At 38.8% G+C, this 14,389-nt stretch overlaps 1 protein-coding gene across 3 annotated transcripts in view; it reads right to left on the bottom strand.

Annotated features, from left to right (window-relative positions):
- MPP7 (MAGUK p55 scaffold protein 7) overlaps nt 1-14,389 on the bottom strand; it is a 314,869-nt gene that overhangs the window by 87,019 nt on the left and 213,461 nt on the right. For all 3 annotated transcript variants that reach the window (XM_066386897.1, XM_066386898.1, XM_066386899.1), the window contains exon 6: nt 2,374-2,505. In XM_066386897.1, the coding sequence (XP_066242994.1) occupies nt 2,374-2,505 (132 nt within the window). The remainder of the gene's footprint in view (nt 1-2,373; nt 2,506-14,389) is intronic.

The following is a 14,389-nucleotide window of genomic DNA, read 5'->3' as shown; positions in this document are numbered from 1 at the left end:
AAAAATTAAAACCTCAAAGTAAGTTGTATTCCTTACCCAAGGTTAATATAAACTAATGGAAGAAAGAACTTTAGTCCAGGGTTTTTCTGTACTAGGACTGTACCTAGTACAAGCAGAACTAACATTTTGGCATAAGATCAGGAAACACTTTTTCAAAAAGAATCCAGAAATTCTTCATTTATGGGTGTTTAGAAGCAGACTGACTGAATGTTGCTTTGTAAGAATATCAGGCACAAATGGAACATATTTGGAAACCAAGACCATTTTACTTTGCAACATGTGATGACTGAGATGTCTATTAGACATCCAAATGGAGATCTAATAGACTGCTGGACAAACAAATTTAAAGATCAGAATAAAGGTCTGAAAGAGAAACAGTCCTGGGAGTCACTAGTACACAAATGTTGTTTAAAGCCATGGGCTGGATGAAATCACTTCCAGAATATGTAAATAAAAAAGAACACCCTAGTACCTAGGGGTTATCTTGTCACAGATCTATAACCTGAAATAGAATTTGCTTGCTATCTCTTGACTCCCCCCCATCCTTGGACCCGAGATACGATGCTAACACTCGACTCCTTCTCCCCCCCCCCACCTCCCGCTCTATTTCTCTCCCTCTTCCCCTTCTGCAATCAGCAGCTTGATTGGTCTGAGCGTCTATCCCAGGCAGTGAGGATAGCTCAAAAGGTCCTAGCATCAACCTCAGGCTGGTCCAAGCATCAGCCCCAGAGAGGGGTTGCCAGGTGGATGCCGGTCAGGTTGCATGTGGGGATCTGCTTCACTATCTCCCCTTCTCTCACTTAAAAAAAAAGTCAAGTTTGGGTCTTGGTTCTACCACTCATTAGCTGTCATACTTTGGGTAAGCTGCTTCAAGTGTTTTTATTTTTTATTTATTTTTTATTTTTTGTATTTTTCTGAAGCTGGAAACAGGGAGACAGACAGACTCCTGCATGCGCCCGACCGGGATCCACCTGGCACGCCCACCAGGGGGCGATGCTCTACCCATCTGGGGCATCGCTCTGTCGGGACCAGAGCCACTGTAGTGCCTGGGGCAGAGGCCAAGGAGCCATCCCCAGCGCCCGGGCCATCTTTTTGCTCCAATGGAGCCTCGGCTGCGAGAGGGAAAGAGAGAGACAGAGAGGAAGGAGAGAGGGAGGGGTGGAGAAGCAGATGGATGCCTCTCCTGTGTGCTCTGGCCGGGAATCGAACCCCAGACTTCCGCACGCCAGGCCGACACTCTACCATTGAGCCAACTGGCCAGGGCCGCTTCAAGTGTTTTTAGAACATGCAATACTTGAGTATTTAGTCAGGGGTGCTGACCTCTTTTCCCTTAGATTGACCAAAAAAAAAAAAAAGACTATCACCAATACATCAATAGTGGTCTGGTGTGAATGAATCAAAATTATACCTTTGGGGGGGGTCTAAGCAGCAAAAAATACATTCTAAATGTGCTTCAGAATTCTAGTAGTTTATATGCCGTGAAATAGAAAAGGGCTGAAAATTGCTGGTTTAAACAATATATATTCTCTTACAACTCTGGAGGTAGGGAGGCCAAAAGGGGTCTATGGGGATACAGTGGGGGTGTCAGCAGGGCTGCGTTCCTCTGGAGGTCGGAGGAGTAAATCTGGTCCTTGCCTTTTCCATACTCTAGAATCTTCTGGTGTTCTGTGGCTCATAGTGCCACGTCACTCCAGCTCTGCTTTCATCATCACGTCTCCTCCTGCAATGCCGCCCTCCTGCCTCCTCTTTCTCTTTAATAAGGACTCTTGTGATTAGACTGGGCCCACCTGAAAATCCAGAGTAATCTCCCCTGATCATGAGAAGTGCTTTTTGCCATGCACCGTAATATATTCACAGGTTCTGAAGCTCAGCACATGGTATCACTGGGGACTGCAAGGGGGGGTCTTACTTTACCTACTATAAACCTCTTGACATGATTCATTATTATTTAAATTTGGATGCTAAAATTAATGGTTATATTTACATTTTGAAATCTCAAACAGTGAATAACTTTTCCTCATTACTTTAAAATAAATCAGCTTTCTGGAGAAGCCATAAGCAATTATTTTCAGTTGCACCATTTAATTTCTAATCCTCTGTGTCTGGTGCATGTTCTGCTTTCTCTTATAAATGTCAACAATTCACATTTTAAAATTTATTGCTATTTACAACAAACAGAATGCCTGTCATTTCATTTGTCTTCATTTTCCTTTTTCTAAATCACATTCTTTAGACATAAATGTTCCATTTATTTGAAAGTTTGAGGACACAGGAAGAATATTTGAAAGAGGAACATATGAAATATCTTATTCAGATCTGGCTTTGCCATGATACTTACTTCCCTCTGGGCACAACATGTACACCAAAACTTACAAGTGGTTCTCTGTTTTTGACCAGACGAATGATTTTCACTGAGTCTTCCTCATCGTCAATATCGTCAGGCATTGGCGGCAACACCGGGTCATACTTCTTCTGAGCCACAGTGTCATGCACAGACAGCAAGGCCTATCAAAGTCAAAGGTGGTTAAAAAAAATCAATCATATAAAAAACTCCAAACCCATAATACTATAAAGAAAATCAAACTGCCATGATAATTTTGACATAACCATGGTAATAAGGTGCCTACTTGACAAGGAGCCTCCTACAACAGGAGGTGGGCAAACAGTGGGAGGCAGCTTCATGTAGCGACCACCCTACCCCCCGTGCCACTAGTGTGTGACAAAAATCAGCATAAATTGCCTCCTCATCTGTATGTTCTCTGGTTCATCCTTACAGAGATGGCAGTTGGGGGCAGGGGTGGGGGGTGTCAGTTTTGAAAAGAGGGAGAAAATGAGGCTACAGATATCCTGTCAATGAACCAGTAGGGGTCTGAGGCAACTATGTGCTTTCCTTTCCTGCTAGTAGCAGAAAACATACAAAGAAGCAGTTGATAGTACTGACTAGCTTTCATTCTTGTTTTGTCACTTTTTAATTTTTTGTGTGTAATAGATGAATCGTATGTGTACAAAAGAATAAAACATATTTCTAGTCATGACTGTTACAGTGGCAAGACTCAACAAAAAACATTATCACATTGTCCTTACAGACCAAAGATGAGAAGAACACTGGAACCTTGATTTGTCACTCACCACTCAGTACCTTAGGTGAGTGGACCTAGACTTATAATTCACTTACTTGTTCACTCATCAGCAATGCCATGATCCATATATTTCTTCAGTGAGAAGCCTAGGAATCAACCTTGAAATCTCTCCTCCCATCTACACTCCCAACATCCAGCCCATATCCTGTTAAATCTACCCTCAAAATAGATGCTAACATTTGTTATCTCCTTTCTGGAACAGAGGCTGGCACCTATGCCACCTGCTTCTGTAACTTGTGCCCACAGGGACACAGCCATGCTCATTCATTTATGTGTTGTTGATGGCCACTGTCATGCTCCAGTGGCAAAACTAAGTAAAAACTGGTACTTGCTACATTAAGTCTTGGCAGACCCCTGGCCTAGAACATTGATGCCACCATTTTTTACCGGGAGCACTGCAATGGCCTCTCAACGATTCAACTGCATTCACCTTTGGCACATCTTCAAATCTATGATTCACAGTGCAACCAGAATAATTATTTTAAAATTTAGGTCAAATCACATAATGGGCCTGCTATTAACTCTTCCAAAGCTACTCACTGGTGGCCCTGGACAGTTGGCTCAGTGGTAGAGCATTGGCCTGGTGTATGGAGTCCTGGGTTTGATTACCAGTCAGGGCACACAGGAGAAGCACCCATCTGCTCTCCACCCTTCTCCCTCTCCTTTCTTTCTCTCTCTCTTCCCCTAACACAGCCAAGCCTCCATTGGAGCAAAGTTGGCCTGGGTGCTGAGGATGGCTCCATGGCCTCCGCCTCAGGTGCTAGAATGGCTCTGGTCACAAAGGAGCAAGGTCCCAGATGGGCACAGCATCGCCCCCTGGTGGGCATGCTTGGTCAGTCCCAGTCGGGTGCATGCGGGAGTCTGTCAGTCTGCCTCCCCACTTCTCACTTTGGAAAAATACCAAAAATAAACAAAATAATAAATAAATAAATAAATAAATAAATAAATAAATAAAGCAAGCTACTCACTGATCTTCGGATGAAGATCAAACCCCTGAGCTTACCCTAGTCTTGCATTCCTCTCCAACGTTCCCCTCTACCACTCTCCTCACACAGCTCAAATCACTCTTTCTCACACAGACCTGGGCAAAGCCCCCATATAAAAGCAGGTCCCCCTCAGTAACTTGATCTCGTATCACATTTTTCTTTGCTTTGCCTTCAAACGTTCATAATTCATAACCATATATGCATTTTTACATGCATGTGTTTATTTGCTAGCTACTGAAAGAGAAAGAAGCTCTAAGATGGCAAAGAAATGGTACCTATTTTGAAATAAAGCTTTTTTTATTGACTGTAACAAAATACAAAAAAGTACACAATTCATATGCATACAGGATAAATTTTCAAGAATGAATATTCCCATGTAAACATCTCCCAAACAGGAAACACATTAACTGAACCCCAGAACTCCCCCTTATGCTCCTACCTAATTACCCTGACCTCTAACCCCTTAAAAATGGTAGTGTTGCTTTTGTTTAACTATTATATAAATAGGGCCCTGGCTGGTTGGCTTGATGGGTGGAGCATTGGCCCAGCGTGCAGACATTCCAGGATTGATTCCTAGTCAGGGCACACATGCAAAGCAACCATCTGCTTCTCTTCCCCTCCCCCTCCCCCTCCCCCAGCTAGTGACTCAATTGGTTCAAACATGGCCCCAGGCACTGAGGATAGCTCAGCTGGCCCAACACCTTACATCCTAAGGATAGCTCAGCTGATTTGAGCGTCAGCCCCAGACAGGGGTTGCTGAGTGGATCCCCGTTGGGGTGCATGTGGGAGTCTGTCTTACTATCTCCCCTCCTCCCACTTAAAAAATAAATATTGTATAATTAGAATTATAAGTGCATATTCCTTTTCCCCTGATAGTAAGTGGTGAGATTCATCCATGCTGCTACTGGCAGAAGCAGTCACTCATTTTTCATTGCTATGTAGCATTACAACATATAAATCTCCCACCGTTCCTTTATCACTTTTGCCCATTATTGAGGGACATTTAAGTTGTTTTCAGTTCTTGACTATCATAAATAATGCTGCTGTAAATATTTCATGTCTTGTACTTATATACACATATATTTGTATGTTTAATTTGGTTATGTATATTTAAGAGTGGAATCTTTGGGTCATGAGTGATAAGATAGTCAATATTAGTAGATAAAAAATGTTTTTCCAGTTATAACCCTACCAACAGCTTATGCAAGTCCTAGTTGCATCTTGTGATCCCCAACGTTTTATGTTATTAGTTTAAATTTAGCCATGCTGAGTATGCAGGGGCATCTTCTTATGGTTAAAATTTCACTTTTCTTAACAGCGAATGAGATTGAAAATATTTTATGTTTATTGAGTGTGTAAATATCTTCTTTTGTGAGATGCTGGTTCAAGATTCTTGCACATTTTTCTACTTCATCTTTTTCTTATTTGTAAGAATTCTTTATAATATATTGGATGCAAGCCTTTGTTGATTACAAGTGCTACAAATATATTTTCTCATTTGGAAGCTTATCCCTTCCCTTTTTCTTTTTTAGAGAGAGAGAGAGAGAGAGAGAGAGAGATATCAATTTGTTGTTCCACTCATTCATGCATTCATTGAATTGATTCATGTGTGTTGTATATGCCCTGACCAAGGATCAAACTCACAACCCTGGCATATATGGACAACACTCTGACTGAGCTACCCAGTCAAGGCTCACTTTCTTATTAGTGCTTTTTGATCAACAAAAGATCCTAATGTTAATGAGCCTAATTAATAATTTTTCCTTTATTGTTGGAGCTTTTTTTGTATCCAATCAGACTTTCAAAAGGAAAGAATGAACAGCATCATAATTTTTAAAGATTAATGAGAAGTCTGAATATTCCAGATGCCTAATATATCCTTAGAAAGCAGGAAAAATAAAGAGAAATTCATGTTTAGATACATGATAGTGAAAGTGAAGAATGCCATATGCAAAGAGAAGATCTCAAAAACCAGAGAAAAAAGATCATAAAAAAGAAAAAAAGAAATTGATTAAGAATGGACTGATTATCAGCAGGAATAGAAACTAGAATATTGTTAAAATACCTTGAAAGGGCTTAGAGAAAAATAATAGCCAGCCCAGAATTATATACCCAGCAAAAGTATCATTCAAGAATGAGGATAGGGACCAAGAATAAGTTAAGAAGGGACCCACTTGAGAAAACTTTAAAAGGATAATGCAATAATATTTTTCAAAGACACTGGGTAACAGATGAAAGATAGTGAGTTACTGAGAAACAAGAAACAAATGTGAGCCCCACAACTGTCCCTGTTTACTGCCTAGAAAGAGCTTCCTGGCTGTGATGGTGGTCTTCCTAAGTTGAGAAAACAGAGCTGAAATCCGGGGATGTAAGAGCTCAAGTTCTCAGGGTACAGTATGCACAGAAACAGAGCTCTGAAGATCTATAGAAGGCCCCCCCTGACTCTTTAGTCAAGTATTATACTTAGCCAGGGCTTGCAGATAAGAAAACTACCTGAAAGGATTTAGAGCAGTGGTTCTTAACTGAGGATAATTTTACTCCCCTGGAGTCTTCTGTCAATATCTGGAGATAATTTAGATTTGTCACAATTTTAGGGATGCTACTGGCATCTAGTGCACTGAGGCCAGGGACATTTCTAAACATCTAATAGCATATATGATAGTCTTCCTCTGCAAAAAATAATTATCCAGCCCCAAAATGTGAGTAGTTCCAAGGTTGAGAAACCCTGTATTATGTTTCCCTGACTACCCAAAAGTAGGGCATTCTTATGAAACCTTATATAAGTTGAAATGGCATAAAGCAAAAAAGCAATTAACATTAATTTGTAAGAAAAAATTTTGAGTGTTCCCAGACCCCAAAAGTAACTATCCAAATGAAATACAAAGAGAAAATATACTTTAAAATTATAGAAAGAACATCACTAACCTGTAGGACAATTTCAGTGGCCTAACAGATATGTCTAATTGGCAACTCCTAAGAAAAGAGGGGTGCTAAAAATATTTGAGGAAATATGGAAGAAAATATTACAAACTTGATTAAAAACAGAAAAAAGCTACACATTCAAGAAGCTCAATATACCTAACCACAAGAAACATAAAAGAAGTAACACCAGGCCCTGGCCGGTTGGCTCAGCAGTAGAGTGTTGGCTGGGCATGTGGAAGTACTGGGTTTGATTTCTGGTCAGGGCACACAGGAGAAGCGCCCATCTGCTTCTCCACCCATCCCCCTCCCCCTTTCTCTCTCTCTCTTCCCCTCCTACAGCCAAGGCTTGAATGGTTCAAGGAAGTTAGTCCCAGGTGCTAAGGATGGCTCCAATGGCCTCACCTCAGGTGCTAAAATAGCTTGGTTGCCCAACAATGGAGCAAACTCTAGATGGGCAGAGCATCACCTATAAAGGGTTTGCCAGGTAGATCCCAGTCGGGGCATATGCAGAAGTCTGTCTCTCTGCCTCCCTGTCAATATAAAAAAAAAAAAAAAAAAAAAAAGAAGTAACACCAAATTGCTTAAAAACAGTCATACAAAGGAAAAGGCACATTATATATAAAAGAACAAAAGATAAAAATGACAACACTTCTCATCAGAAAAAATGTAAGCCACCAGACAATGGAGAAGCACCTTATTAAAATATTTAAAAAAATACTGTCAACTTAAAATTCTTTACTTTTATTTTTATTTTTTTATTTTATTGATTTTATAGAGAGAGGAAGGGGAAGAGAGAGACAAGAACATCAATCTGTTCCTGTATGTGCCCTGACCAGGGCGCAAACCAGCAACCTCTGCACTTTGGGACGACATCCGAACTAACGGAACTATCCAGCCAGGGCCTAAAATTCTATACCTAGCAAAAATATATTTTAGATATATGAAGGGATATTTAAGACCTCTTAGACATACAAAAGCTGAAAAAATTCCTCACCAGCAGATTTGTACCAAAAAAAAAAAAAATGTTGTTAAGAAGTCTTTCAGACAGGAAGGCTGACAGCAGATTAGACTAGGAGTTCACACAGAGGAACCAGAGATGTCCACTATTTGGGTGTCTATGGTAACTATCTTACATATACATGGTAAAAATAAGAGATACAGCTAATGAGCATATTTTTAAATAAAGTGGTTATTATATTGATAGGCAATATTAAGAACAAAAGCTATGTATTCTTCTTCCTTAGCTTTATATTGATTTTCATATTTGGATTTCAAAATATGCTTTTACGATTTATAAATATCAAGTTCCCAATTTTTAGTAGCTTTGTCTTACAACTATTTTTGCTTAGCAACATTTCCATTTTGGATAACTAAAAGTAACCTTGTATTTCATTTTCCTGTTTTTACTGTAAGTAATCTTATTCTTAAAGATACAGATTTTCCTTTCAAAAGGCAGTACTTAAATGAAAATTCTGTTTCCATATGCTACAACTACCAATCACAACTGATTGGTTTACCTGTCCCTCAGACGAATCTGTAGGAAATTGAACAGTAGGCCTTCTAACTCATCAGGTTCGTAAGCTCTCACTGCCTCGGACCCTCTAAAGTCAACTCCATGTTCTAAGTATGTCAGGTCCACAGAATTAAGTGTCCAACTCATAAGATTATTCACACTGATTTATTTCTCTAACAGAAAGCTTCATTTTTTCCCTTTAGCATGCTTTAATAAAATCTCATCCATTCTGCATGCTCAGGCAATGAGTAATTTCTTGCAAGTGAATGTTTTGGAAAGTTAAAAAGTTACAACAAATCTTATTTTATTGCCTTTTACAAATCTACCAAATTTCCCCCAGCTCCCTAAATAATAATACCATGTTCTAGAGATAATGTCACTTCACTGTTTTATCAAAAATTAGCCACAGAATGGTGACTCATGGAGGCTGATTTGCCTTTAATGTGACAATCTGATGCCTAGGAATACTTCTTACTTATTAACGACTCCCCCTTTGCTTCCCCTAGAAACAAAGTCTTTGTAGAGATCAATATGCCTCCATTAGTGTCCCCAAATGCCACCAACATTATTGTTGATGGAAGGGTCCATCCTTGCAGTATGCCTTCAGTCTCTACTGTATCTATTTAGGTCTTTTGCTACTTGGTACCATTTTCCTTTTCTCACCATCTGTTGTTTTCTTTTATACTTTATTTTTTACTGGACTCTAATACTTGAACGATATGACAGGATTATGTGAACATTATTGAGTAACAAGAACACTTTATTTTTTGTATATGGTACCTGGCCAATCAAATCACTGATTGAAAGAATGGGTGTAATATTTAAATCAGATGAGACTATCGATACAGAATGACAAGTCATTTTCTAGCTATTCAAGACTCGAGGGCAACAAGTTATACAGGAAAAGTGCTGGCATACACAGGGTGGGGCAAAAGTAGGTTTATAGTTATTTGTATGAAAAATAATAGATAATAATACAAGAACAAACACTTGTGTTTCATGTACTCACAACTGTAAGTCTACTTTTGCCCCATGCTGTATTCTAGTGGTGATCAACTAGCAAAAATAAAAAATAAAAATAAATAAAACTAGCTTAGTTGGTTAGAATATTGTCCTAATACATCAAGGTTGCAGGTTCAATCCCTGATCAGGGCACATGCAAGAATCAACCAATGGCCTGACCAGGTGGTGATGCAGTGGATAGAGCAGGGGTCCCCAAACTTTTTACACAGGGGGCCAGTTCACTGTCCCTCAGACCGTTGGAGGGCCGGACTATAAAAAAAAACTATGAACAAATCCCTATGCACACTGCACATATCTTATTTTAAAGTAAAAAAACAAAACGGGAACAAATACAATATTTAAAATAAAAAACAAGTCAATTTAAATCAAGAAACTGACCAGTATTTCAATGGGAACTATGGGCCTGCTTTTGGCTAATGAGATGGTCAATGTGCTCCTTTCATTGACCACCAATGAAAGAGGTGCCCCTTCCGGAAGTGCAGCAGGGGCCGGAAAAATGGCCTCAGGGGGCCGCATGTGGCCCGCGGGCCGTAGTTTGGGGACCCCTGGGATAGAGGGTCAGACTGGGATGCGAAGGACAGAAGATCGAAATCCAAGGTTGCCGCCTTAAGCATGGGCTCATCTGGTTTGAGTGAAGGCACACCAGCTTGAACACGGGGTTGCTGGCTTGAGCATGGAATCATAGACATGACCCCATGGTCACTGGCTTGAGCCCAAAGGTCGCTGGCTTGAAGCCAATGGTTGCTAGCTTGAGCTCAAGGTCACTGGCTTAAGAAAGGGGTCACTTGCTTTGCTGTAGCCCCCCAGTTAAGGCACATATGAGAAAGTAATCAATGAACTAAGGTGCCACAACAAAAAATTGATGCTTATCATCTGTCTCCTTTCCTATCTGTCCCTCTCTCTGACTCCTTTCTCTCTTGCTTAAAAAAAAAAAAAAATCAATGAATGCATAAATAACTGGAACAACAACTCAGTGTTTGTGTTTCTCTCTTTCTCTCTCTCTACAATCAATAAATAAAAAAATTAATTTGAAACAAAAAATTAATTGAACAAGGCTTGCAAGGGGATAAGAAAAAAGAACCTTCTCCTGCTGTAAAGGCACCATCTAGACCAGGGGTAGTCAACCTTTTTATACCTACCGCCCACTTTTGTATCTCTGTTAGTAGTAAAATTTTCTAACCACTCACTGGTTCCATAGTAATGGTCATTTATAAAGTAGGGAAGTAACTTTACTTTATAAAATTTATAAAGCAGAGTTACAGCAAGTTAAAGCATATAATAATAATTACTTACCAAGTACTTTATGTCGAACTTTCGCTAAGTTTGGTAGAATAAATCTTTATGAAACAACTTACTATAGTTAAATTTATCTTTTTATTTATACTTTGGTTGCTCTGCTACCGCCCACCATGAAAGCTGGAACGCCCACTAGTGGGCAGTAGGGACCAGGTTGACTACCACTGGTCTAGATCATTGCTAAGTACAAGCCGACAATTACTTTCAAAATTTTTAATGTACAAAAAATTTAACCCAACAATTTACTGATCATACAAAATTCTGTGATAAACAAGAAATGTGCTTATTTTAAATATAGTGCATAGATACAGCAGAAAAGCAGAAGCAACAGAATGTCCACTTCTAAGGGGTGTTAGAGATGATTATGTTGATCCAAAGAGAAGTCTAAAATATCCAAATGTTAAAAGTTCACAAATAAAACAGTAAACAGTGAATCCTATTTTCCTATTTATAATTAGAAAAAGACATATAAGTTATATATGTGTATTCAAAAAGGAAGGAAAAGTAATTCATTAAATTAAACCAATTAAGAGTGGCTATAAGTAGAGGCATGTGAATGAACACAAAGTTCATAGAATAAAATGTCATTAAACATAGGAAATGATGCTCATCTTCACTAATAAAGCAATGAGGACAGGGGCTTCTATTTCTCTATAGTTTGAATTAGAAATGCAAGTATGTACTATCAAAAAAATTTTGTGTATTTTTAGAAGTATCAGAATACTTCTTGAAAGGTAAAATTACAGTAATCAACTATCTACTGACTAAGACAAATATCATAAATTATTTACATAAATATTCTAACTTCATTGATGGATTTTTTTAAACTTTTCGTGTGTGTATGAGGGTATGTCTGTACCTAAGGTTTGAATACATCCCTGGTATACTTCTCTACCTCATAATTATGATTCAATTTTCTACACTTAGATATTTGGAATTTATTCTAATAAAGGAAGTTCCTCACTTTTTCCCAATGATTAATCACTTGCCCCAATACCAGCATTGAAGCTACATCCAATCCACCTATGCCCCACTTCCTTTCACCCACCCTCACATCTGTGATCAAGGTCTCCCTCCATCCTTCCGTTCACATCCCTCTCCCTCACCTTACCACCACTGCCCCATCCCAAATAACTGTCCTGCACATTCCATACCAAGTGAGTATATTTGACCTGCCAACTTAAATGCTTTCAAAAGCTTTCCACTGTCCTTAGGATAAAATCCAAACTTTTTACTAAGCTCACAATTAGGGTAGTCATATAATTAATTGATCATCTAAATAACCAACTGAAATTTAAAGGGAGGTCTGACCTGCGGTGGCACAGTGGATAAAGTATCGACCTGGAAAACTGAGGTTGCTGGTTTGAAAACCCGGGCTTGCCTGGTCAAGGCACATATGGGAGTCAATGCTTCTTGCTCCTCCCCACCTTCTTTCTATCTCTCCCTCTCTTCCCCCCCCCCCGCCTCCCTAAAATGAATAAATAAAATTAAAAAGAAATTTAAAGGGAGGCTATGAGGATAATGCTGGAAACTAGAGGCAGGAACCAAACCATCCCAGGCAAACCCATCAAAGGCTCAACCGCCCAGCTCTAAACTTCCGCCCCTCGTCTTTCACAAACCACTGTCCAGTGACACTGAACTTATTCTACATCCTTTAACTTGACAAGCTATTTTCTTTCTGAGATTTCACATCCTTTCACCTTACTTAAAACATTTATTTTCCACCTCCCACCCCCACCTTTCTCTCTCTCCTCTTCCCACTTTGGTTACTTCACACTCAACCTTCAGGTATTAACTGAGATGCCACAACCTCCAGAAAGCTTTCTTCCACTACCCCCGGCCCAACTTAGATGTAGCACCCTCCCCTCCATGTTCCACAGAATTTCCACGTGTTCCCTTTTTTACCCAACATTCCTCCTGTCATCTTCATTAATACATATTATCTTCTGTAAGTTCTATAAGGCCTACGGAATAAATGCAAAAGAATGAATAAAGACCTAACTCCAATGTCACTGTACAAATTACCAGAGAAAGTTGTAACACTTTTCAAAAAGACTTGGCAGATCTGCGGGATGCATGTGTTACCTCTCCATATGTGGTTGCATATATATCTGTGTGTTTAAAACAGTCTTTATTACTTTGGTAATAACCATCTCAGGCTTCTTGTCTGTATCATGAATTAAATATTTAAAATAAAACAACAATCTTTAAAAATAAATAATTACTTCCTTTATCCACTAAAAAATAAGATAATATTTAAATTAATATCAAAAATTCATTTTTCGTGTTTTAACTGTTAGTTCAACTAACAATTCATGTACAGATGTCATATTCTACTGTACCTTGCTTCTGCTTAGAGAAAAAAAAAGCAAATATTTCAGTTTATTCCCAGGACAAAAAGTGTTTGTTGATCATATTCTGAAATAGTCTAAAACTTATTTTGAGGATGTACTTTTTAAAGTAATACCTACAAGAATGATATTCAAAGTGATAATGGTTAATATAAATGATTTTAAGAAAAACAACTTAAAATGTTAGGTCAAAAAGGGAAGAAAGTTTTCTTCCTTTTCTTCCCAAGACTGGCTAACTAGAAAAAGGCATTGCCAAGTGCAATATCCCATGCCTAGAACCTTACCCACTTTCCACAAATTATTTCCTGCTGACTTCTAACCCACTCTTTAGTCATATGCTATATAAATATGAAAAATAAGCACAGTTATCCATCTAAAATATTTCTGCCACAATGAAGTTCAAGTATTCAATTATAAAGTTTTAACCAACGGTAGAACATAATGCCATCTAAAATCATACCTCCCTCTCCAGCCAAATACCAGTTTCCATCCAGTATAATCTTAAACACCCTTGAATAGAATACCAAATTCATGCTTTATTTTGTTTTGGTCAAAACTTTATAATGCTCAAACCAAAATAATACTTCTCAAAAGGAGTTTAACAAGTTTCTCACAGCTAAGCCTACCATACTAAAGTTAATATTAATTTCTCATGTGCAGTCTAAAACCAAATGAAGACATTTTCAGAGCATTCTCTGGTCATGTATTCCATGGAAATGGAATCTTCCCATTTCCACATACTCTGTCCTTAAAATCAAGCAACTATCTGCTCTAATACAATCTTTATTCTTTTTTATTATTAATTTTAATGCAGTGACATTGATAAATCAGGGTACATATGTTCAGAGAAAACATCTCCAGATTATTTTGAAGTTTGATTATGTTGCATACCCCTCACCCAAAGTCAAATTGTCTTCCGTCACCTTCTATCTGGTTTTCTCTGTGCCCCTCCCCTCCCCCCACCCCCCTCTCTCCTTCCTTGCCCCCCCCCCCCGTTACCATCACATTCTTTCAGAACTAAATTTTAAGCCCTCTCCTCTGTGCCATTACAAGGGAATGACTCCGCTTCCCCTTACTGCAACATATTTATGTACTCATGCCTGTACCACCTTCAGGGATTAGAAATTATAGTCTATGCATGATTTCGCTTCATCTTTT

This window comes from Saccopteryx leptura, chromosome 5, assembly GCF_036850995.1.
Source record: "Saccopteryx leptura isolate mSacLep1 chromosome 5, mSacLep1_pri_phased_curated, whole genome shotgun sequence".
NCBI classification, from domain to species: domain Eukaryota; kingdom Metazoa; phylum Chordata; class Mammalia; order Chiroptera; family Emballonuridae; genus Saccopteryx; species Saccopteryx leptura.
The sequence above is the reverse complement of the archived record's forward strand: the minus strand, read 5'-3'. Positions and strand labels throughout refer to the sequence as shown.